Genomic DNA, 25,523 nt, shown 5'->3' with positions numbered 1-25,523 from the left:
TATTGCAGAATGCACTAAATTTGCACACACTGCTATAAGGACTGTTTATGTTATAATGCTCTGTTGTTCAAAATTAAGCTGGTGTTTGGTTTCTTGATAGTCTTTTCCTTCCCCTAAAGTGAAGCCCTGTCAACCTCAGTGGAAGGAAGGGATTTGAAATGCTTTCTTTTTACAGGCCACATTTCCTTATGGGTATGCTTGCATGTACCATTGCAGTTTTTATTTGCAGTCACCCAGACCACTTCCCTTTCCTTTACATGTCCTGTGGTGGAAGCCACTTAATTCTGTTTGGTGTCTCATGCTGTCCTTGTGGGAATTATAGCAGCTGTGTGTGTGATGATACATTGAACTTTGATTTTATATGAATATTTAATCAAAGTTGGGGTACCAGACCAGTTTATGTAAGAGAATAATAGAACCAGTTTCTGGAACAGAGAAGTCGTCCTGAGGCATGGCTGTGTTCCAGATCTCTATTGAGAGTACACAAGGTGTAGGAACTTCTAGCACATGGAAGGGTGAGTGTCACTGAAAAATCACTGTCTTAGTAAACGCCAACATTTCAGTGGAGAGAAGAGCACTATGCATGGAATATGTGAGTATGCACTGCCAAAAAAAAAAAATCCTGCCTTTAGCTTTATTTTACCTCCTGCTTTCCCGTTGAAAATCTTGATAATGGAAATGTACAAAGTTATCATTAGTAATAGTGAATTTCATGAATATAATCACAGCCAGTACATGCTTAGGATATAGATGAGTTACACAGTGTATCTCTACCATTGATCATGCATGTAGGATCCATTAAAATTTATAAAACAGTTTTCAATGATTAATCATGTTCCAGACACACTGTGAATATAATGAATACAAATAATGTGTATGAGGGAGAAGAAGTTGTTTAAGAAACATATCTTTGTTTCTGATCAAAACAACAGAAGAAATATCATTTATCTTATCGCCTTCAGCTTTGAATCAAGTCTTATAATTTTGAACAAATTAACTGCAAACTGATAAGACTGCAGCGCTACAGGTGTGCAATTAAGGCACAACAAAAGAGGGTTTATTAGACTTTGAATGTCATTTGGAAGTTTTAATTGCCTTTGCAAGCTAGGGGAAAGTTCATTCTGAACATTTTACTTATCTTCCAGGAACCATAATTATGTCAGAAGAATTGCAAGATGCTTTAGATAATATTTATGACGCTAGAATTCCAAAACTGTGGTTTAGGATTTCCTGGGAGTCAAGTACTTTAGGATTTTGGTTTACTGAGCTTCTTGAGCGAAACCAGCAGTTCAGCAGCTGGCTGCAGGATGGCCGTCCAAATCAGTTCTGGATGACAGGATTCTTTAATCCACAGGTAAGATTGCTACGTTGACCTTCAAAACTTCTGAGTAACAGCTAAATTAGACCTTGGGAGAACTTCAAGTTGACTTAATATTGACTATGTGAAGTATAATCTATATTAATTTTTTAGCATAAATATAGAATAAAATGTCTTTGGTATCTACTGAAGAAATTTTTGCTAGAACAAAATAATGCTCCTGAAATAATGAAATACATTTTTTGGCTGCTTTAATTATAGTGAAGAAATTGGGTAAGTACATGCTTTTGCATTTCAACTTAATCTTCATTTTTTTACCTCTTCTTCTACAGTAATCTGTTTTTTATTTATTGCATGAAAATCCCTCTGAGTACAAAACAAGACAAGTTCCAGAACCTTGACAAAGGAAGAAGAGATTTCTCAATCCTTGCAAATCAGTTCCTTGAGATGGAAGGTTTGTTATTCATACCACCCCAGAATTGTGCCAGACAGGGTCTGCAGAGACATATAAAAAATACATCCTCTCATCTGCACCATCTAAAATAAAAACCTGGCATGAAATGAAATACAAAAAGGGAACAGCTGAGAGCAGAGTTAAAAGAAGTAAAGTATACATACCTAGATGATGTGTAGTTTCTTTGCAGAGCTGTCCACATTCATTAAAGCTTTTTATGATTCACAGATGTTTGTGGGAAGTGTGAGTTGTGGTAATGAGTCATTGTGAGAGTATCCAGCCAACAGGTTTCTATGAAGCCTTAGGAAAGAGCTATTTTAAAGATCTATTTTAATCTCAGTACTTGTTAGCAATGCAAAAGCTGGCTTAAACAGCTGCCTAGAATAGAGAAAACAACAGTGGCAAATACTCTCTAGGACTACTGCTGGGAAATATCCATCTATCCTCTAACCTATGTGTGTGTCAGCTGTCTGCTGACACACCTTATAGCATGGAAGGGGGCTCACAGAACCCCTGAGCAAAGAGTTCTCAAGCAACAGGGAGAGGAGCAGGAGGTCTAATAAAATTATTATGCTTCCACACTTGGTTTGCTAACAACACACTGATAGCAGCAATCTAAAACACTTCTAAGTAACTTTTGCAGTGATCAAGCTGGATGCAACCCTAACAGCCTTTTGGCTTTGTTGGTGTTTGCTTTTGCACTACAGATGAGCAAAAGCTGATAGAAATTTGGTACTGGACATTTCAGCTGGCTTTTTTGTGCTCGGGGGTTGTGTCAGTTCTGAAATTTTGCCAGCCCAGAGTTGGCAACCTACATTTTTTTGGATCGAAATAGCTGGATTTCTGAAAAGAGCTGCCAAATAATCAGTGTAAAATGTCCCCAAACAAATTGTGATTTAATAGACCATAGTAAATGAGAAAGCCTCTAGAAATACAAAAATTACACACTTCATAACCCCTAGTTCCTAAAGTCCCTAAATACATTGTGTGCGGAGATTAAAAAATTTATTTGTGCAGACAATCACAAGCTTAAGAATCAGATGGTTATTGTAGTCACCATTTTCTGTAACCTAGGCTGTGGGAGTGGCTCATTCTAAAAGCAATTCACCTGAGGAAAGACTAATTTTCTATTTAATTAACTATTATTTTGTTAATAGCCATACTGCTGTGTTTAAAATCAGTATTTCACGTGTTCAGAAAATTGATTTTTGTCTTCTCAAACAAGCTGAGGTGTTAGTGCTGCAGTTCTAATGGCTTGTTTGTAATACCTGAGATGTTGTCAGAAAAATCCTTTCATTTGTGAGATGAAATGCAGCTCCTAAGTCATTTTCCTACTTGCATGTATCTCACTGTTAGCTTCACAGTCAATGGATAAATGCCACAGATAACACAAGGCAATAAAATAGATTTATAGCACTGGGAAAATGAGGCATTCTGGCAATAAAAAATAATATAGGACCAGATTCTGCCTTCTCTTGGACTGTTTATACACTAGGATAAATTCAGTAATTTCACAGAAGTTAATCTTTATTTTTAGTGATACAAATGAGGGCTGGCTCAGATTTCTATGCAAAAGAAACCTGATGCCCCATGTGTGTCTGCACTGGGCCAAGATAACTGGGGTGAAAAATGCAAGAAATGCCATGAATTTTCTTCCCTGCTGGAAGTTAATCTGAGGTTACTGGATTTTTTTCATCAAAAACTTGACATTAGGTGTTTCTCATTTCTACCTCCCAATTTCCACTTAGTGGCTGACACTTTTTTATTGTTTCCTTGTTTGCATCTCTGTATCCAGCTCCTGTCACTCGTCCTATATATAGATTTTAAGCACTGTGACGCAAAGCTGTGTTTCTGGTTGTGTAGTACTCAGCATAATGACACCTCAACCTACTTCAATGACCCTATGACCCTGAAGTAATGTGAATACTAATCAGAATATGAAGTAGAATGCCTCCATTCCTCAGTGTCCGCAAATCCATTCCTCAGACTTCTAGGAAATCTGCCATAATCTGCTCGGTATTTGCAAAGTGACAAACAAGGAACCTCCAAAGTAAGATAAAAGAGAGAATACGATTCTGAGAGCAATAGACTTAACTGATTTCCATGTGTATCTGCTTTCCCTCACTAGAAGGTTCAGAGTTAGTTCACATGAGTTGTTAAAAGGCAAAGGGGCAAAGCTTTAGCAGGCTTCAGTGAGCTGGACAGGGAGAAATTGAGGAAATTCAAACACACATGTACAAGAAAAATACCAAAAACCTAATCAACCAACCAAAACAAAACAAAACAAAAAAAGAAAGGATTACCAGAAACTGAAACAAATGTCATGGCAACTGGTGCATTATGTCCCTGACGGAGGATTTTGGGATGAACCAGAGCCTCAGCTGTACAGTGGCACCTCAAGCCACTTGATTCTGTCTTGCTCTTTGTTGTGCCATTCACCCAACTCTGGAACACCCAGCTGGGCCTCCAGCTCACAGCTGCAGTCTTCAAATGTGTCTAGGATTCATTCAAATGAGCAGATAAGCATGAAAAGTCCCACTGCAGAAAGTGTATAGGTCCTTCAATCTCTGGGAATAATCTGCTATCTAAACCTTATCCCTGGAGACAACTCACAGCTTGGAGCTTACTTTTATTCCAGTGTTTCCATGGTGCCTTTGAACTGATTCCCTTAATACAGTCATGGCTCTATCCTCTTCAGGCTCTTCTTTCTTTAATATTTCAGTTTATCTGGGATCCAGTAGCCCTGTGGGGCCTTACAGCAGTGAACACTTCATGTATTTTAAACTATTGGTTCTAGTATGTTTCTACAAATTAAAATTCCACAAATTATTGCAGTGATTCTGCTTTCATTTAATGGCATTTCTGATAGAAGAACTTGGCCTTTAATCACGTCTCCCTCAGCAATACACTGGAGTTCTCAACCACTTTGAATGCAATTACCATTATCTGTGCTATCACAAAGCCTCTTTAAAACACTTGTCCTGGGGTCTCTGGGATTATATTAATGAGCAGCACCCAGTGTGAGTTAACAGAAACATCTGGGTTCCTGAAAGTCATCTCATGTTCTCATAACTTGAAGGGCATTGCGTGGCTACCAAGTACTTGGAGCATTCCAGTGCTATCAGCCAGAGACTGGCCCCTGCGTTCAGTAGACAATTTGCGGATTTTCCCACATCTGACTTCTTTTCATTCATTTGGCCATAATGGTTAGCTCAGACCTTCCTGCTCTGTGAATATTGAAGAAAAAAACTTTTTCAATTCCCTCATTCAATTCCATCCTTCCCACCCTGATTTCTTCCTTGCTGTGCTGTTGGCTCACCGATTCCTACCTCTGTTTGTTCTTTATGTGGCTCTATATGCCCCCATCTCTGTCTCCAGAGGCTTTAGTTCCCTGTTCTGAAATATGTCGAGAAACTTGCTCTTTCCTAGGTGTCCTTTCCATTGCTCCTGCATATTCAATTTTTTGTTTTATTTGTTCACCTCCTCACTACACAAATGGGTTTCCACATCTACAGCATGACCACTGGAACAGCAAAGGAGTCTACGCTCCCATCTCTAAGGACTAAGGCACTTCCCACATACTGAACTGTGCTTTCCCATGGACAGCTGTATCAGGGAAGCTAACTAGCATTTTCAGCCTAGCTTGTCTTTTGATAGCTTATACAAATGCCATGAGATTGTAGCTCTCTAGAACAGAGAGTTACTTTTATTCTGTGCTGCTGGAGTGCTCTGGGTTTATCTTGCTCTTGTCTAAAACACTATGTTATTGTTGTATGTAAAGACTTCACTGAGCAAAGTGTCAAAGGCATTTCGGTATTTATTGGCATGATTCCAGCTGGTACTTCCTTTGTGTTCTGCAAATGCTTATTTGTTGACTGAAAAGCATTTATTACAATGTTAGTATAAGAAAAGATGAATACTATAGCCAGTGTTAGACAAATGAAAAATCACCTGTGTTTGGAATCTCTCAAAACGCATTAATCTGGCAGCCTTATATACCTCTCTCCATGGCTGGTTGTAAAAAAAGGCATGAGAGGTGAGTTATACAGACATTTCTGATATGTTGAGTAAGCCAACTTGGGGCTGCTTAGCACCAACATGTGCACACCAATCATGTATGGATGCATAGTACTGGATTTACACTACCAAATTTAGTTTATATGCACATGAAATTCTGTGGGATGAGCTTTAATATATCTGGTGTGACTTACATAGGAAAAAAAAAAGTTGTAAATGTTTTAAATTCAAGGCTTTTTAAAAATCCTCTGTGTCATATTCCTGCGTGTCTCCTTAGGGATTCCTAACAGCCATGAGGCAAGAGACAACTCGCATGAATGTAGCCAAAGGGTGGGAGCTGGACAATGTTGTTTTATGTAGTGAAGTGACCAAGATGATGAAAGAAGATGTTGTTGGCCCTCCTCCTGCAGACCTTGGTGGGGTTTACATACACGGCCTGTTCCTCGAAGGGGCCGGCTGGGACCGCAGGAACAGCAAGCTGATCGAGTCAGCACCAAAGGTGAGGATTGAGTCAGTGTAGCAGGCTGGGGCATACTGCATGTGCTCTGGGAAAGCCAGGAAGAATGCTGAGTGCCTGCAGCAGCGGTTTCACAACAGGTTTTAAGAGGGTAACCAACACTAGCGGTGCTGGGAAGAGGACAGACTCTTTACCTGCCAGAAGTGAACAATAAGACTTCTGTCAGAAAATGAATTTAGGATGCATAATACTAGACCAGACCAGATGCTGGGCTTCTTGGCTTCAGAGGCTCTAGCAGCACAGTTATGTTTGAATAAAATAGTGCACCCCATAGCCAGTCTTCTTTTGACTGACCAAGGGGGACCTTATCAAAGCTTCCAAAGCCCTGGGCTAGGTTTGATATGGAGGTCATTGTTTGGTTGACTAGAAATCCCCAGTGTTTGTGCTTTAATATGAGGCAGAGTATTAGTTCTGGTCTTATGCTCAGTTATCCATGCATTGAGTTATATTTTACTGATGTGACTAAGCAGATTTAAAATCTGGCTATGGAGTAATGATTGGATACTGTAGTCACGGTCCAGAGAAAGTTGTCATTGTTTGCACTGGTACACTTTTTCCAAGCCAGTGCTAACTGTCCTGGAATTGGAATTGAGGTAATTCCTGTCCATAGGTAAAACACTTCTGTGTCTGACTGAGAGAAAATTTTCCAAACTAAACCTTGCCAGCTGTAACTTCTGTTGCCTGGTTTGTCAAAAGACCCCTTCAAACATGGAGTTTTACTCAAGTGCTCTGGAGTGTTCAGCAGAGTTCCATGTTGCTCTTGGATCTGGGCCTGTTTTATCCCCTGACAATGAATACTTTATCTTGGTGGAAGAACTGAGGTGATCAAGTTTGGTAAATGCCCAAGAAGCACGTTGGATGTTAGAAGCTCCACTGTCAGCAGTATAGAGGTTTGCGGCTTGGTTTTTGTAGCTCTAGTCCTGACATTCAGGAAAAAAGAGGTGGAGAAAGAATGGGAAACACCAGTGAAAGGGGCAAAGGAAGGGAAAAAAGGCAACGGTTGCTGTCTCTCCTAGAACCACCCTGAAATTTTTCCATCTACCTCCACAGCATGTGGGTTTCCATGTTTCTACTTTTCTGCTCTCCTTTCCTTCCAACAGGCTTCCTGATGGCTGTTGTCCCTGACCTGCCATTGGCTTGAAGTTAGTGTCAACATATTAGTGAGTGTAGGACTTGTACTCTCACATGTACTCTGCTGAGGTGCTTTTGCTGAAGGCATCACTGAATCTAGTTCTAGTGTTCAGAATTCAGACACCCTGTCCTGCTTCTGTTCTGCTGAGCCCTGTGTATCTTTTACCTTCTCAGGTGCTGTTCACAAGCCTTCCCGTGGTCCACGTGTACGCGGTGAGCACGACAGCGCCGAGCGACGCGAGGAGGCAACACGGAAATGTGTACTGCTGCCCTGTCTACAGAAAGCCTCGGAGAACAGACCTGACCTACATCTTCTCTTTGCATCTGAGAACAGTGCAGAACCCTGATCACTGGACTTTGAGGGGCGTTGCACTGCTCTGCAGTTCGAAGTAAGGATGGACAGCTATGGAAGAAAGAGCCACCAAGTAGGACTAAACTGTAGCAGTGTTGCATTGTTATTGTCAAAGTGGCGGCTGCCTTCTCACAGTGGGGTGGGAATTGGCAGGTGATACACAGAGATTATGTTAGTTGCACATAAATTACTCTGTTCACAGCAAAAATACTACATTTATTTACCCTGGGAATATCACAGGGAAAACAGCTGCAGGTGTAAATTTGGCAACTCTTATAAAGCAAGCGAGAATATAATCAACTAACTTGCTCACAATGGAAGCATTGCATAAAAAAGTGCTTATGATAGTGACAACTGTTCTGACATCTTATGGTGGTTCTTTTGGAGATGTTATCTTTCTTTTCAACACAATAATTTTTCATAATACAATATAATTATTTTAAATTCAACTTTGTAGTTAAAATCTCATCATCCATAGCATTATTAAAGCTGTAATGACAAGATAATTAAATGCATGGTAAAGTTTTATGTTTATCTGCATATATTTCAATATACAGTTCCTTTGATTTTGCATTTCTAAACTTGCTGGGTGGTTTTACTAATGGCTGCGACCATTTACTTGAACAGTCGCTTTTTAATACAAACAATCATAGAAACAGAAGTGTTTATCTTTGCACAAGTACCTTTTGCACCTATTAACTCATTTCTACACCTATATCCACTTGTAAGGAAGGTGTGCACACGCCCCATTATTAACAAAAAGAAAGGTTTTAAAGTTTTCGCAGAGTAAACACATCTGAACACCACTTTTGCTCTATTAGTACTCATTCTGTTTGCATTAGTGCCTGAATCCTGCAAACTCAAACCTCTTAACTTCTTTTTGTTCTGTATTTTGCATCAGTTTATTTTAAAAAAAGAAGACGACACACAGCCCATACTTCACCTGGAATGGTTGAAGTACTTTTGTGTTAACCAAGACTTCTGTCTACCCTGTAACTGAAGGATGAGTGAAATTTTTTTTAACAGACAAATGGCTATTGACAGAATATGTGTTTGGCTTCTTTCACTAGCACAAATTCAAAGCAAAAGAAATTGTTGTTGGATGTTATGAAAGAAGGACTTGCAGTCAGGACTTTGTTAATTTTTTTTTTCTCCTTGTAAACACTTCTAATTTTTGTATAGCAAGTGTCTAAGAAAGCAGTTCATCCCTTTGCACAGCCAGTTTTACTCTGCAGTTAGCAGCTGTGAGGTTTCTTCCATGAGGAAGTTTGATATTCACACTCACACCCACAACGAAGTACAGAGCGCCAGCTTTCTTCTTGGAGGACAGAGCAGACAGGGACAGGGTCCCTTTTTTCCATTTAGCTAGGAGCAACAGTGCTGGCAAGATTATAGTTTCAAGTGAAACCAACTGTTCCAAAAATGTACACCAGACCTCCCTGCAGTGCAGCTGTACATCAACCAATTTCATTGAGAATTTTTTTTTCTGAGAAGGCTGAAGGATTTGGCTTCATGATCATTGATCTTGGAAATTATGAAAAAGATGGGGGAGACTTCAGGCAGCAAAGGTCTGTGCTGTTCCACAGAAAATGAGGTTGCAAGCCATAGTGCTTTCCCCCTCCCCTACCTTTATAAGGGGATATGAAATAATTTAACTTTGATCTCTTGGTACATGTAAAAGTCAGGTCAGTAACAGTGATAGTAATTTAAAATAAAAAATGTGCATTGAAATACTTTGCACAACTGAAGAACTCACTACCTGCTATGAAATAAATCATGCTTTGACCAATTGCAGCTAAAAGTAAACATAAAAAACCAAATATTTGATAGATGTTATATCTGGTGCTATGTGATATGCTCCATGGAAACCGCATCACTTCTTTGTCAAGCAAAATGAGAAAATTAAATGCTATATGAAGAAAATCTGTAGGCAATGATGTTATATCACATAGTGTTCTGCTGTATAAAAATGCGAAGAAATAGCTTATTTGAACATCAAAATTTTCACTTCAATAACTAAACCCTGTTTATCAGTTTAGAAAAATGTCAAATCTTGCAGAACAGAATGCAGGCCATATGACTGAAGAACCACAAAAATCATACAGTATTTCACTGAAGATAGCTAGAATTTTATACAGAACTGACGAACATAAAGTGACTTTGCTCCAAGAAGGCTTCTTATCACTAGTAAAGAACCTAAACAAAACCTTCATATATCCTACAAGCAAATGCTCTTTCCTTTTTGCATGTGATTAGAATAGAGTGGAGATGAACAATTTACTATTTACAGAAATGTGTTCCTTTCCCCATCTCCTTCTCTTGCTCTATCCTGCCCTTCCACTCAGTGGAGTTGCTGCTCCCAATCTGACAACATTAATTTGATTTGAAATGTCACTGATACAGTAAAACATTGACCTTCCCCAACCAGCGTTCCCTAGTCACTATTGCTAAAGCTGTTTCACTTCAAGTGGGATGTACACCAATCTAAATGAAAGAACTGGCAGGCAGAATACTTGAAATCAAACTAATTATATTTGAATGATAGATTAACAATTAGCTGGAAGTCTTCAAACAATGTATATAGATAACCAAGTTATGTTCTTCTGTTAAAATGAACCCGAAATATTAAATACAATCATACAGCTTTTGGCAATATTGTACAAGTTTCACACAGAGAGTAAATGACTAACATTGCTTTAGGTAAGTGCTTTGAAGGCAACTCCATTTAAGAATGAAGAGAGCAATACAGTCCTGCACCCATGTCACTGTAGCAGTCATGTTTACAAACATATCTGATGTCAGGGCACTGGCTCCTGAGAGTTGCAAATAAACAGCATTCCATAGTCCAAAGGGTGTCTGTCTCATAATCCCTGAGGCTGTGACTGGTCAATAATGACGATGATAGGAAAAAAAGAATTGGGTTATGGATTGGCCCTGTACATCTGTGACTTTGTAGGATAGATTTTAATTGCAGTGAAGCTCGGAAAAAACACAGAGAGTGGAAAACAAAGCAATTCCCTTGTCTGGTCAGTTATATTCATAAAACCTATGATCCTCTGTAAAGAATAATTTTCTAAAAAATCTCAATGAAACTGTAGTTATAATATTCCAATTTTTCTCTCAATTTATCCAGAACCTACTCATTCATCTTATTCCACTTTTACTGCTTCATACAGTTGCCTTTCTCACAATCTCCTCTTTCCAAAACATGAATACGATACCTCCTTCCTTTTTCCTTCTGCTATTCCATATTTAATGTGTTTTCTTTTTTATTCTTTCTCCATAAATTCACAAAACACATTGCTTACTTACAATGAACCTTCCTATTCCAGAAGTCTGGAAATAACCTCTAGTCATTTCAGGAGTTTCTCTTTTCTACTAAGAAAAACACAATGTACTCTATAAAAAACCCTATAATTCCTGCCATATTTTTTCATACCATGGGTAAAGCAGGAATTTGCTCTTCCTGTTTTTCTGTGAGGGTCCTTAAGTGATAATATTTGTACAGCTAAATGACATTTTCCATAGTTCTTCCTCTTGCTAATATAAAGTAATAGCAAAGTAATAGCTTTGTTATTGTTTTCTGATTAGATGAGTTGGTATAACGTAATGGAAATAAATTTATGCTGTTGCACATGAAACGATGAGAGTGAGTAGGCTGTAAAGTGACTGCTAAATCAATCTTGGAAATGCAGCAGATTCCCATCTCCCTTTGACACTGTGAGTTCCATTGGGATTAACGATGGCTATCGGCACAACGCCGAGACACAGGGGGAGCCCCTTCATTCAGTTTGCATGGCTTGACTTTTGTCACGAAGACAACACTACAGACATCTATGTGGATGGCAGAACAACACCAACACAGGTTTGTGATAGAACACAAATTCACACATTTTTCTAAAGCTGAGTGAGTACATACTGTGTTCTCTCTTGCTCAGTGAGGACAGTATGGGGTGTGTGCTCATTGACTCCTTATATTGATTGCTTTAAGTCTAGCAAAGGGACATCATCATCACCTCCTCCTCCTCCTTCTTTTCTTTCCTGCTTAAGGACAACTTCTGGGATAGTCACCCCTATTTCAGTTGACTGGGAAGCACCTTTTGTTGCACTATTCTTGTCTTTCTTTACCTTAGTGATCACTTCTGTGTAAGAGATTTCTTCAGTGAAGGGCTCTGCTGCTGGGAGCTCAGAGGCGATGTGTACACCGGCTTCCTGGATCCCCTCCTGACCTTCGGCTCCTGTTCGCTCTTTACTTTTTTTATGGATCTTGAATGTCTCCTTTGTTGGAGCAGCCTGTGAAATGGTTTTCTTGATCCTTATTCCAGATTGTCTCAGTCTCTCTCCTGACTGCCTGATCCTCTCTCTTCTCTCAGGGGTTACTATTCTAGTTTGAAGCCTGTTTACCTTCTTGCCAAAATTTTGCCTTGTCTTTTGGATATTTTCCCTTGAAAATGCCTTTTTGATGTCATCAATGCGCCTCATGCCTGATTTCTTGAACTTGGTTGCTTTGCTTTCTTCGATATAATATTCTTCATCAGAAGACAGATCATCAGGTGGGAAGAAATCATCCTCTATAGTTTCACCTGGTGTCATCTCTTTGATAACAGAGAGAGATGAAGGACACTCGGTTTCCTCCTGTGAATTAAAGCAGAGAGTCATTTTCCAGCATGTCTGTTTCAAAAAGATGGTGATTCAAGCTTTTTTTTTTTTTTTGGTTGGCTTGCAGTTAATTAGTACTAACTGAAATATAATACTGTAACAAAGTAAGGTAGGCTTGTACCATCATACCCAATCTATGCAGAACACAAATGGCAAAAGAAAACTGTGCCAAGTTCTCTAAAGATATTATATCCCTGATTAAAGATTTCTTTTCACTGTGGTTCTACCTGAAATTAATTAATGCAATGGTCCTATGAGTCCTGGCCTCTAATGGTTTTCAGACCAAACTTGTCTAGGTTTTTTGGGTTTTTTTTTGCACTTATCTGCTGCTCTGGATCAGACCTAGATCCATTATTCCTCACCAATAAAAGCAGGCACTGTAGACAAAAAAGGCTCTTGGAATTGTGTCAGCTGTACACTATCCAAGCAAATATCTCAATGATACAAGTAGCTTCAGTCTACTGCTATTACCAAGGCAATTGTGCATTTTTGACTGTTTGGAACTTAGCAAACACTGCTGTTGCTGCCCAGAAGGGAATGGCTCCCCCGTACTAACTTACATGGGCTGGCTGCTCAAGGGCACAAATCAGTAAAGCAGGCAGATGTTATTTGGTAAACCCAGTAGCACACAATTCATTCAGCACCTGCACCATCACTGAGGTGAACATGATTTATTCCATCTGGAAATGTATGATATTCCTGAGCAAGCATCTCTGTCTCCTGTGGTGAATTTGGTGGCCTGTTTGAGCATGCAGAATCAGAATTATATATTTATATGACACATCTAATGTGTATCAGCAGCATGCTTGGAAATGGTGACTATCCTAGATATCTTAGCCCTAGGAATTCATTCAGCCTCTCCAAAGAAGAATTGCTAGAGGCTCAAAGCTCAAAAACATGGAAGACTTCCAAAAACTGTCCACAGTAAACAAAAAAATTTACCAAGAATGAGCTAGTGGTTAAGGATCACTGAGAGGAAAAAAGAAAAAGGGAAAAAAGTTTATGGCAATGAAAGATTTATATGAACAGAGAGAATCTTCTAAGAAAGCTGTCTCCCTGGTCTGCATGGACAGTACAAATTTGTGGCTCAGTGTCAGTGAGTTCTATCTAGAAGTGCAGTGCATGCAGAGCAGAAAAACTGTACGTTGTAGGAGGGGTCTGAGATAGACAATGCCACCTCCTTCTTCCCTATCAGCTTTTTACATAGATGTGCCTGTGCTGTTCTCCCAGGAGGAGCAGCCCCTTGGGCTGCAAACAGCTGTATGTACAACAGCTGTGTGACACTTGTCTGAGCTGTTTCTCATTAGTGCTAACCACAACAGCTGATTTCTGGGGCACGGCAGTGCCAGGACTCTACCCTTAGCATTATCATTCTAATGTAGACAATAGGAGAGATCTTGAAGCTGTGAACCCATGAATAGCAAGTAAGGCCAACTGAATGTTTTGCTGTGAACTTCTTTCCGGCCAAAAAGATGTCTGTCATTTTTCACAGTGGCTCATTAGTAGTGAGTCATGTTATTTTACATAAAATAACATACATTGAGCTATTTGACAGAGAAAGCCCACTTAAGAGCCTCTCATCATGCCTTGGCTTCAATAAAAACCCTTTACTAAAATAGTTGTTAATGCTTAGAAAAAATAGGGACAAATTATGTTACATTGATTACAGCAGAATGTTGTTCAACTCATCTGTCAAAATCAGCAGGAACAAAACTACAATGCTTTGCTAATAATCTTCATTAACGTGCAAATTAACATTAATTATATAAAGACTTCTACACATAAACATAATCTCTTTTTTCCTGAAAATTAACTAAAAACACAGCTGGATAGTAATTTCTTAAAATGTTTTTAAATTATACCCTGTTCCTTCAGCTGAAATGGTAACAAAACTATTTCCAGAATGAATATTCTGAAATTTCAGTACATACAGAGATGAATACAATATGGGGAGAGGAATATGCCTTTCATATGAAGATTACTTTTTAAAAAGAGGGAAGGCAGAGACACTATTTTCTCTGAAATATTTGTCTTCCTTTGGAAGAAGAATTTGTCTGTACTTTTTGTCAGTTGCTAGATTTTTATTGTGTTTACTTTTAGTCTGTTAGCTACAGAACAGAGCACTTTATCTTTCCTACTCATGTTAGAATCGAAAGTTATGAACAAGAACATGTGAGATGAAGATCTTGTAGATGAGACACAGAAACTAGAGCTGCATGCAGATCCTGAGAAACATTTTTATTCTCCTACAGTCTCAGCATGAACTTTGCCAAATCTTTGATTTTCTTCTTTTCCTTGGTCTCTGCACACATCTTGCAGAATCAAGTGTAGCAAGGCAAAAGATTAGTGTGAGTTTCTATCTCCTCTCAAAATTTCTGGATGTTACCGAAGTGGAAAGTATTAGTGAGCCTGCCTAGCATGTTAGGAAGGTTTCAGAATAAAAATTCAGTGATTTAGGCTCAGTAGGTGAGCTTTTTCATCTGCTTCATTTCTCTCTCTCCTGCTCCTAACCCATTTCTTCTTATCACTAGATTTCCATGGGGCAGAGAGAAGAGAGGAGCTCGTCCTTCCTAAGGCAAGAACAAGAAGCTTTAGTACCAAGTGGGACACAGACAGAGTCAAAGCATGTAGCTACCAGCTCCTTTAAAAGCTCACTAAAACCAAAAGACCAAACACCTACTGATTTCAGCAGCACAGAACAAAGTCCTAAATTGGGTGAGCTTTCTCCTTGTCTATAAAGCAGATGGGACTGGGAATAGCAGGATTGGGCAGTCCAATCTTTGGGGAGGATGAGAAGGGAGTTGAGCCATTGATGCTGCTTCTTTCAAGATTTTTGTTAAAAATCTGCTTAAGCATTTTGCTAGGAAGAACTTGTACCCACCACCATCACCACTCATGGGAGGTAAGGGAGGGTCTAAAGTGAGGACAGGAGATTATTTCACAGTAAAATATTATACCAAGCAGTCAATTTTTTTAAACATGATTCCTTGAGGAAACAGGCATGCAGTCATAGGGGCTGTCTATGGATTAACATATAGGACGTGTACTCTGCTTGCTTCATCTACTGAAAACCACAGAAACATGCAGAGGCCAGAATCAGAAAACAAATCTGTGAAAGCTGAGCATTCCCTTTCCCTTTTATCACTCCTCCTAGAAGGAGCACCTGCAGAGGGTGCTCACACTGGTTATTGTGCGTTTGTTTGCCATAATTGCTCATTGGACGTAATCTCCTGAAATGTTATCCACACTCAACACACTGCAAACAGACTTAGCTCTTTCAAACAGAACAATATTTTTTCCTTCTCTTCCAAGAAAAAAGTTGATAAATCTGTCATGTAAGTATTTGATTTGGAAGTTGTCTTTGATTTGTACAAGAAGTGTAATACACATGCTCATATTATGCATCTCCCACCTTCTCACACTTACATGGCCCCTCCACTAACACAGAAACATTCAGGCATTTTCCACCAAATTGAGAATGGAGCTGGGTCCTGACACAAAGAAATAAGTGCTCTCCTGTGAAGCTGGCTGTGTTCTGAGTCATTCTGTCTGTCCCTCCCAAGCTTGTTCATCTGAGCAAGCATGCCATGGCTCAGGTACCTTGCTTGTAGAGCTTAAAATTTTCAGGGGATAGAGGGGCTGAGAAGAGAAGTTGTGTGTCATGAATGGGTGTAGGAGGAGCAGGGGGACAAATGAGTCAGATTAGATGGTGTATTGAAACTGGAAATGTTTTGGGGAAATGTTTGTGTCTGCAAGGACATGAAGCCTGAAAGGAGAAAGACTTCAGGTTTTGTGGTAGCAAAGGAGGGACTGAAAGCATAGGTTGAATGGTAAGGGAAAATCCTGGAGACCTTTGCAGTTGTAGGTGCAGGGTATTTAGATCCATTGCTTAAGGAAAAGCTTTAATAGACAAAGCTTTGAGGTATAACACCCTAACAGAACAACTGCACAATTCAGGAGTGGCTGGTAAAGCCCCTAGCATGGCAAGTTTGCTAAGAAAGCATCTTAAAACTGAAGTTTGTTTTTTCCAATTTTTTTAGTATTTAACCTCTCAAATATGTCTAGCCAAAGAATTTTGAGTTCTTAAGGCCCAGGCTGAATACAAAGTAAACATATAAGTAACCCTCAGCTTTGATAAGAAGGCCAGCATGGCATTGAAACCTAACAAAGTCTGACTCCATCACTGGTATTTTCACCCCCTGCTCTCATTTCAATTTCATTCACAATTAGAAAATTTTCAAGTGGACCTAGCCTGTGTCTTTCAAACCCTCCTTCTGCTCTTCAAACTCTCCATCAGCTGCCAGAATTCTGGCTGCTTAGCACCCATGGGGGCGGGGGGGAACAGTGAGCATTTTGCAGGCACTGCAGGCATATTCTAACCACAAGGAAGGGATCAAAGCAGTAGCATTTTCCCCCATAGGCTATAGTAAAGCATTTATGAGGGAAGGCTAGTGCACCTGCTTCTCAACCATGCAAAGGGAAACGTGCTGACTTTTCCACCGTGCTCAAACCTTAAAACCAGTAGGTAAATAACCTTAAATGTGGCAGTGCCTCTAATCAACCCTATGAGACTCTCATGGTGGCAATGCTAGGATAATTGAAGCACGCAGGGGAAGAGGCTGTTTCAGAATGTGCCTGCTTGATAACCCTGCCTGCACAGCCAGGCTCTCCTCTTCTCTGGGAAGAGAAAGGGGCAAATGGCAGAGCAAATTGTTTAGCAATGTCTCAGGTATTTTGCAGCCGTGGTGTCCTGGCAAGGATCAGGCTGGCTCTTAAAGCAGCCTTCCCTTACTGCTGCCCTAGGGAGCCAAAGGGGGCTGCTGGAAGAATGTCATGCCTTCAGCAAGGACTGCCAGGCTGCAGGGAAAAGAAAAAAGGGTTGTTGAAAAGATTCCCTCACAAACTTACTAGATAAATTTCCACTCTTTGGGAGCACAGATGGGATCAATAATTAATAGCAGCAGTACTTTTATTTTCTTTAAGAAGATGTATGGTTTTCATTTAGAGGTCACTTGATTTGCTAAGCAAAGCAGCGACATAATGTCACTGTAGAACAATACTTAGGCTTCACTTAAGTACATGAACATTTGAAATGATAATTTCAGTAATAAGTTTATGTCATTTGAAAAGAAAAACTAATGGAATATGAGGGCATTTTAATGAATGTAGCCAATTCAAGAGCTTCACATCCCTTGTCCTTTTGTGTTTTTTTGTATATGCATTCAAAGCTTTGTATTTCAATACTCAGACTGGGCTTCCAAAACTGGCAGAGAGGAAAAAAGATAATGCACTGTATTGCATGTAAATATTTGCAAGAAATGCTAAAAACTGGTTTTGTGTTCTCTTTCTAAATAGCTTGAAAATATAACTCTAAACAGCTTTAATAAAGGCAACAGTTATCAGCTCTCAACTATTACCTAATTTCAATCAACATTTTAGCAGAAAAAAGCTTTTTAAAATAAAAAACCTCAGAAAATCAGAATGACTAAATAAATAATTCATTCTTATATATCTAAAATAACATATATGTATATATACTTAATTATGTATTGTATATATAAAATCAAGACCCAAAATGGTCTTAAAGAAACTGCTCACAGCATAAGTAGGGAGGAGAGACTGATGAAACTCCATAACTTGGAGTCATTGTGTTGCCCAGGGAAAAGGTCACAGCAAATGATCTTTCAGCCTTGGGGTGTATGACACAGAAGGTGCAGGTGATGATTAACACAAGCACAGATGGGGCTGACTGGCGATCACCTGACAATTCTGAAGCAGAGCACGAAGCAGTAAAATGGTCAAAGGGAACCCAGAGCCTGCTCTGGCACTGCTGATGTGTCTGTGACAACTGGTGATGCAAATGATGGGCAGCTTGTGGGCAGGAAACTGCACTGCCACAATATTTTAAACAAATCTTAGAAATTTGCATGTTGGGTGAATGATTTGTTATTCAGACTGGTAGCCAAGGTAAATCATTAAAAAACCTCCTTGAAATTGTGCTCTAAATCAACATGAAACCACTGATGAATAACCAATTAGAAATCATTCAGTACTTTGACTCATATTCTAACAGTTAAGAGTGAAGCTCTATAAATCTCAAGTGATCCCCTAATTTCTTCTGTAAATATGTCATTTCAGAATCTCTGACAGCAGGCCAAAAAACTGCTCAGATGAGAGACAAACAGGATTATTTTAAAAGGCCACCTAAGAAATTTTATCAGATAAACACTTCAGCATAGAAGACTTTATGGCTAAGTGCTGTTGCTGCACTTAGAATTATTTTTACACAGTGAAAAACCAGTCTGGAACAGTCAACTCCCCTCATTTCTCTTTTGTGAAGCCTAATACCCATCCCTTTTATTTAAATTCTGTCAGAAATTCATTAATTCAACCACCAGCATACAATGACTACAAAGGAACTCATCTCATTTGCCCGTTATCAGTGTCTGTGGTTTGCAGCAGTCAATGAGCAGCCAGTTCCCAGTTACACCACATCAGTGGAGAAGCCCTCGGCTCCAGGCTACCTCATGCTGCACAAAAAGGACGACTGCAGCTTCAGGGGAAAACAAAAGCTTCACTCTTTCTCTGCTCTGCTATTGCTGTATGGAACTAGACCAGGGAATAGCTCTGCAGGTCAGTTTGCAGGCTTGCGATCAAACTGGTGAAATTCCTCATTTCCAAGGTTTCTGGAAGCCCCTTGCAACTGAAGGGTAAAAAGCATCACAAAGTGTGATGGGACAGGAAAAAAATATTTAGTAATGTTTTGATTCATTCATTCATCACATGGTGAGTGTTCCTACAAGTCAGCTAGACCACGGAAGAGTTCTCAAGTATAAGTGAGAATTCCATATGGACTCATTCCTGGACAACACTTTAACTGTATGGGGAGAACAGATACTTATAAAGTAGGAACTGGATCCAGAATTAGATGTCTACAACAGGTTGGGAGAATCAGGCTCCTCACACTTCTCTCTGCTTACTTGAAAAGGAACATACAGGCCAAATGTACAAACATCTGTGTTACTGATGTCAAATTAATGCCTGGCAACATGAGTCCTGTCCCAGATCCTAAACCTCCTGTTTGTGACTTCACATATTCCTCATCTCCATTCCTGTGCTGTTTTGATCAACTTTGTTCCTGTACTAAGGGGCTAATTGCAAGCTTGGCTATCTTCAGTAGTGCTGAGAATATGAATCCCAGCTGCAAGTCCCCAGTCAAGTCCATTCCCAAATCTGTGCCTCAGGAATGAAGGGTGTTGCTGAACAGCTGGATTTGATGATCTCAAGAGGAATTTTCCAACCTATGATTCCATTCTCAGATACACATGTGCCCACAGCAGCCAGCCACAGCTCCTGGTGACCATTCTAGGAGCCTCTAGGACCATGGAGAAGAGACACAACACAGGAGGCTCATGTTGTAACTGCACTCCTGTGCTGACCTGCAGGGCAATCCCAAGGGAAGGGGGTTCTCAACCCCAAGGGAAGCCCTGAACAGCTGCACCCAGTGCAAATGTAAACCAAGATCAGCTGTTTCCACCACTCAGTGCTAATAGGTGGAGAAAAATCAATGGCAGCTCTGCAAAGAGGACAGCCTGTCCCCTTGTGAGGATCAGCCCAAAGGAACAGCTCTGGGGATACCAGATCCAATGGTGTTGAGTTCAGCTTGTATGGACAAAGTCCTGTGAAATATGCAAACCATTTCATTTTAGGAACATAGAAGCAGCCCAACATCTGTTTTTTTAATATTTTTTTAAACTTTTTCTTTCTCCTCATTGCCTGAAAACATGTCACTAGAAACGCAGTTTTTCTTTAGCTGGTTGATAGCTTCTCCATTAGTGGCTGCTGCACAGCACGGGGCCAGCCCTGCACTTTGAACTGGAGCACTGGGCTCAACAATGCAAACAAAGGGCTCTCATGACACTCTCTGACACAATAATTGGGTTTATTTTCTTCTCTGTTTTCTCAGCAAAGGCAATTACCTATCCCAGCTGTAAAAATATTTATAAGGTTTCTGCCACAAGACTCCAACAAAGGCCCTGTGTCGCTGGGCTGCTGAGGCCAGTGTTCTGCTGTCAGAGGTAGTCAGTCAATTCACACTATTTTTTTCCCCCATTAAGTTTTCAGGCTGCACTTTAATAACAATGTGGATTTCCTGTCTTCCCATGAGTTCTAGAAGGCAGTTTTGTACAGACCCTGTTGTCTCCAGGACTGAAGACATCCATTTATGCTTTCAAATCAGAACTAAAAGTGCAGGAATTAGCACCATGTACACTAAAATTAACATTATTCCAGCTGTAAAAGTAATTTGATTTCTTGTCTATATTTCTTTCTATGGACTAACAGCTTCTAATTTTGAACACATTTTTTTAGTATCACACCTTTTCTGTATCAAGATTTTCAAGGAAGATATTACGCAGTTGACAAGGACAGAAACGCACCTTCAGAAACCCATTGCAAACTTCACTTCACATTTCAACACAATGCACGGCCACCTGTTGTTTTTTCCAGATTATCTAGGTAAGATATGAGGTAAGATATCAGGTACCTAAATTTGAGAAAGGATAAGACCTCCTATGTTTCTGCAAAACAGAAAAATTATCAAATATGAGCCACCTAGCACAGTCTGCTCTGGGTGAGCTATTTAACTCCATTCTAGTAAGGATTTTCTTCTGCGGGGCCATTTTTGAGACTGCCATTCTTATGCCCAAATGGTACCAAATTAATGGCAATTTCCTGAACTCCTGACACCCTAATTTCTACTGCCACTTCAGATGAAGGTGCTTCCACCTCAGGTTTCCAGATTATTATCCCCATCTTCATCTCACCATTCTTACTGTCCTAGTCATTATAGCCACAGAATGTCAGTGAGCAAGACACGACACATACATTTTAACTTATTTATTATTTATGCATAATATCAGAGGCATACACAAGGCTGCTGCTGTGAGCCTCTCCCAGTGTGTGCAGTGGAGCAACCACAGGGCAAACAAATCAGCTGTAACCCTGCTGTGTAGGTCAGTCAAGCCATAATCTTGGTTTATGACACCTCCACTAATTTTAAATGTCAGACAGGAGTGAGTAAAACAAATGCATGTGTCCCTTCATAAGGAGCAGTTACTCATTTATGGTGCTTTTGTGAAGTAATAATAGACAGAAAGCCCAGTAAAAGTAACATGGACTTTCTGGTGCCTGTACAGTTCCATTTAAATAGAGACTTGCAGGACATGCAGAAAAGCAAATGAAACAAGTTCATTCAGGGTAAAAAAAAAAAAAATCCCCTTTAATTTCTGAATATTTTATTCAGAATGATTTAAACTGTTAAATGCTCTTTGACTTCAGAGAAATGATAGCTCTTACAGCTGGTTATTCAGACTAACCTGAACAGAAATGAGCAGTGACCTGTACAACCTACAACATCCTTTTTATTCCCTACTATAGTCTCAGGGCACACAGCACTCCAGGGTCAAAGACTTCACTAGAAAGTCTGAAGTAACCTGGCATTTTTAATCATGCAGTCAGCCTAGGGAGGAGAGCTGCCTGCTACCAAATCTTTTCCTCAACCACATGGCCTTCTAAAAATGAATGCTCTCAATTCCCTAATCGTTCTGCTCAAGGATGATCACTTTGTCTTTTTTTACGTGAGGATATCGCCAACTCCTTTCATCATTGCTGAGATCTCTTGGGACAATCTCCTTCAGCCAATGATCCTTTTCAACCTGCCTACTCCCTCCATCAATGATAAGATCAAAGCTACCCACTTGAAAGGAAATCTTTAGCATTTAATTGGTGTCTCCTTTTTCCTCATACGCTGATGTTCTGGCAAAAGTTAAAACTAAAATCCACATGTGCTTGCCCGTGTAAAGATTCCATGCCAGCAGCACACGGGTCATTGGCCCCATCACAATGTTCCAAATAGTTCATCAGAAAAAAAGAACACCTCTGTGCAGAAGAGGTGTCAATCACAGGCCCAGAGTAAAAACCTTGGTTACAGCCATTGGTAACGTATAGCGCAGGGAGCACGCTGGCTCCGGAGCTATTAACAGACTCCCACTCATCCCAGCCAAGCTCCAGTCATTCAGGTCTTGGCCCTGCAGCAGTGTGCCTGCCCTGGTGCAAATCAGCAGTGTGAAAATCACTGCACTTGTGTGAAAGAGACCTTCCTAAGTGTACCTGTGCCTTGAGGTCACAGTGCACTCTTGCCTACCTAGAGGGTTCCAGGTTTCGGGCAGTGTTGCAGTTATCCCTCTCCAGGAAAGTGTCAAATGGCAAATCCTAGAGGGATCCTGCTTCTCCTCCATGCAAGTGGGAAAAGATTCTTCAGTCTGCCTTACAAAAGGGATGGAAGTTAAGGAGGGAGTCACTCATATTCTCACTGACAGTTCTAAACCACTGTGGGAAGAGGAAACCAGAAAGACAGGAAAAAATGCTGTTTCCTTTCCTGAAAAGTACCACCTAAGAATTAAACATACAGAACAGGGTGCAGGTCATTCTTGTCCAGCAAAACCAGCAGAGAGATCATAAACTCCTACTGAAGGTGATTCTTGGGGAAAGCACACACTGGGAGGGCCATCTCCCATTTGTATGAAATATCTGAAAGTACCAACAGCTGTTCTTTACACCTGTGTGTAAATCCATTTTGACCAAATTTTACTATATTTTAAAATAAACAACAGCTCTTGCCTTGCTAGCAGAAGAATTTACATCATGTAATGAATACTGTTTTAAGAAAAAATATTTTCAAAGCATTGGTTCTGCTGTAGTCATTATGGTAAAGGCCCATCAATGAAATGGCATTATGTCATTAACCAGGGAGTCACAGAGATTTATTACCTTTAGCTAGGAAATGATTTGCAAGCAAAAAGTGAAAGTGCCTGTTTTCTATTCCGAGATGATGATGCAGCATGCAATAATGGTAATAATAGGACAGATTTGGCCTGTACTTTCTCCTGAACAGCCATAGTTAGTCATTCAGTCAGAAAATCTGGGAGGCACAATTTGGCTGTATGTGGTACTAATATAACATTAAAGAGGTAATATTCCCCACCTTCAGCCTTTTCTATTTTTTCAGCTATTTTTTCCCAGTAGTGGAAAATGAACTATTTTAAGAAAGCTAGGTTATGAAGAATTTGTCAGCTGTTCACTGTGGTGTATAAACTCAGTGAAACACATGGCTCCATTCATTGCAAATGATGTCATTTATGTACAAACAGATGCAAGATCAGAGTGTAAAACTGAGTGATGGGGGTGCATTGTATTACTCATGCGGGGTGGTATTTACAAAAATGCCAAATGAGGAATACAATTCATTTGAAAGACGCTTTAGTGACTTGCTGGTAAAAAAGGAGCAGCTATGCTTCTGGCAAAATATCAAACACTCCTACTTTCTACTGACCTGAGAAGCTGGGAGGTTCCAGCAAAGACAGGATCAGACCAAATGTGTTTCACAGCACTCACTAATTTGCAAGACCCCAGAACTGTCTGCACTGTTTGTACAGATGCAAGTGAGACCATGCTGTTTCATGAAACTTCTCTTCAAATACAGTTATTTTAATGTACAATGAACATCCTAGAATAAGGTCAGTGAAAGAAACTATATGATTTCCTTGCCCACTGTGATTGAAAGAACAGTGCTATGTTAAACCATTTCCAATGTAGACCATGCAAGGGAGTATTTGTTGTCATGAAGGGTTTGTGGATCTGAGCCTTAGTTTGTACATATACTGCTATAGACTGAGACAATGAAAAAAGTCCCAATTTGTCAGCGGTATGAAGGCCTGGGCAATGCTGCAAATTATACAAACCATGTTTTGAAATTAGTGTTAGAAAAAAGTCTGCATTTCAGGGAGCCTGAAAACACTTTTGCTATTTGCACTTCTACCTAATACGGTGAAAAAAATAACAGAGATGAATGTCAGGCATGGTTTGTATGACAAGATTTACAGGGCCTGCCTCATATTACCCTTCGGACAGGCAGCAAATAGTCCTTGCTGATCTGCAGTTAATCTTACACGACTGGCTCAGAAACCTACCCACACTAATAATAGACCCTGTGTGCTGCTGCCAGTAGGTTCACGCTGAAAGGCATTGGGGAGCACAGATCAGTGTTAAAGAAAGCATAAAGTAACTCCTATGTTGGACAGACCGCACCTTTAGCTTCGTTAACCAGCACCTCCCAGAAGTCACCAAAGAGGAGGTGGGAAAGCCACAGTAGCACAAGAAATGAGGTTCATGGTTACCTGATAGATCACGACCCGGAATTTGTTTTTTCTCAGCATCTCCTCCTGTTTTGCTGCCACCTTCCGCACGCTGGTGCTCTGCCTCTCCACGCGCGCCCGCACCTCCTTCATGGTGGAGCTGACTTTGCTGGTTTTCTGCAGTAACTTGTTCACCGTGAAGCCTGTATTGCCATGAGCCTGGGCAAGCTTTAGCATGTCAATCTGGATGGTCTTGATGGCGTTTTCCATCTCCCTGTGCTTCTCCTCTATCCTCTTCTGGCTCGCCTGCACGCTGTCAACAATGTTGGCCACTTTGTCCAGGACTGTCACAATCGTGTAAGCCGCATCTTGCTCTTCCTCCTCCTCGATGACGCTGGAGAGACGATTTTGGTGAGTTTTGTCAGCCTCCGAGGGGATTTCGCGACGATCCATTCCGCCTGCCTTCAGCCAGGTTGGAGGGAGGCGAAGTTTGGGCGATCCTGCCAGAACGATTCTGGCGCTGCTGCAGGGAGCCAGGGCGACAGCTGGCTCCGGCGATGCTCAAAGTAGGGCGTGAAACGCCGCTCCTGGAGCTTGGTCAAATACTTCTGACTACAAAATATCCACACATGATTGCTCAGATACTTTCAGCAACATGAAACCCCTAAAATTAGGAAGCAATATCTGGAAAGGAACATACGTTTAAAGGGTCACGCTTCTGTACTGATGAAGTTATTAGTGTTAATCCAGGAAAGTTAAGTAACTTGCTAATTAAGCAGGAAAGCAAACTTGCATATTTTTAAAGATCTACTTTTGTTTTCATGTTACTGGAGTGCTTTCCTCTGAGGGAATTCAAAAAGCGGTCAGGAAAATTAGCACGG

The 25,523-nt window shown here is 40.3% G+C and overlaps 2 protein-coding genes across 2 annotated transcripts in view; one reads left to right on the top strand and one right to left on the bottom strand.

The window, feature by feature from the left end:
* The window catches only part of LOC135444271 (dynein axonemal heavy chain 5-like), a 150,911-nt gene extending 140,713 nt beyond the window's left edge, over positions 1–10,198 (top strand). Inside the window, exons 75-77 of the mRNA XM_064705671.1 lie at positions 1,146–1,354; positions 6,067–6,288; positions 7,612–10,198. Coding sequence (XP_064561741.1) covers positions 1,146–1,354; positions 6,067–6,288; positions 7,612–7,830 — 650 coding nt within the window. The 3' untranslated portion in view covers positions 7,831–10,198. The remainder of the gene's footprint in view (positions 1–1,145; positions 1,355–6,066; positions 6,289–7,611) is intronic.
* Positions 10,199–10,299: 101 nt separating this feature from the next.
* CAVIN4 (caveolae associated protein 4) lies at positions 10,300–25,508 on the bottom strand. Its single transcript, XM_064705670.1, has 2 exons — positions 24,685–25,508; positions 10,300–12,424 (listed from the first exon to the last, which is right to left on the bottom strand). The coding sequence occupies exons 1-2, from the start codon at positions 25,093–25,095 to the stop codon at positions 11,762–11,764; spliced, it is 1,074 nt and encodes a 357-aa protein (XP_064561740.1). The 5' UTR covers positions 25,096–25,508; the 3' UTR covers positions 10,300–11,761.
* Between the last annotated feature and the right edge of the window lie 15 nt (positions 25,509–25,523).

The sequence above is a fragment of the Zonotrichia leucophrys genome, chromosome 2 (genome assembly GCF_028769735.1).
Source record: "Zonotrichia leucophrys gambelii isolate GWCS_2022_RI chromosome 2, RI_Zleu_2.0, whole genome shotgun sequence".
Lineage (NCBI taxonomy): Eukaryota > Metazoa > Chordata > Aves > Passeriformes > Passerellidae > Zonotrichia > Zonotrichia leucophrys.
Note: the sequence above shows the minus strand (reverse complement) of the source record. Positions and strands in the feature narration are given on the sequence as shown.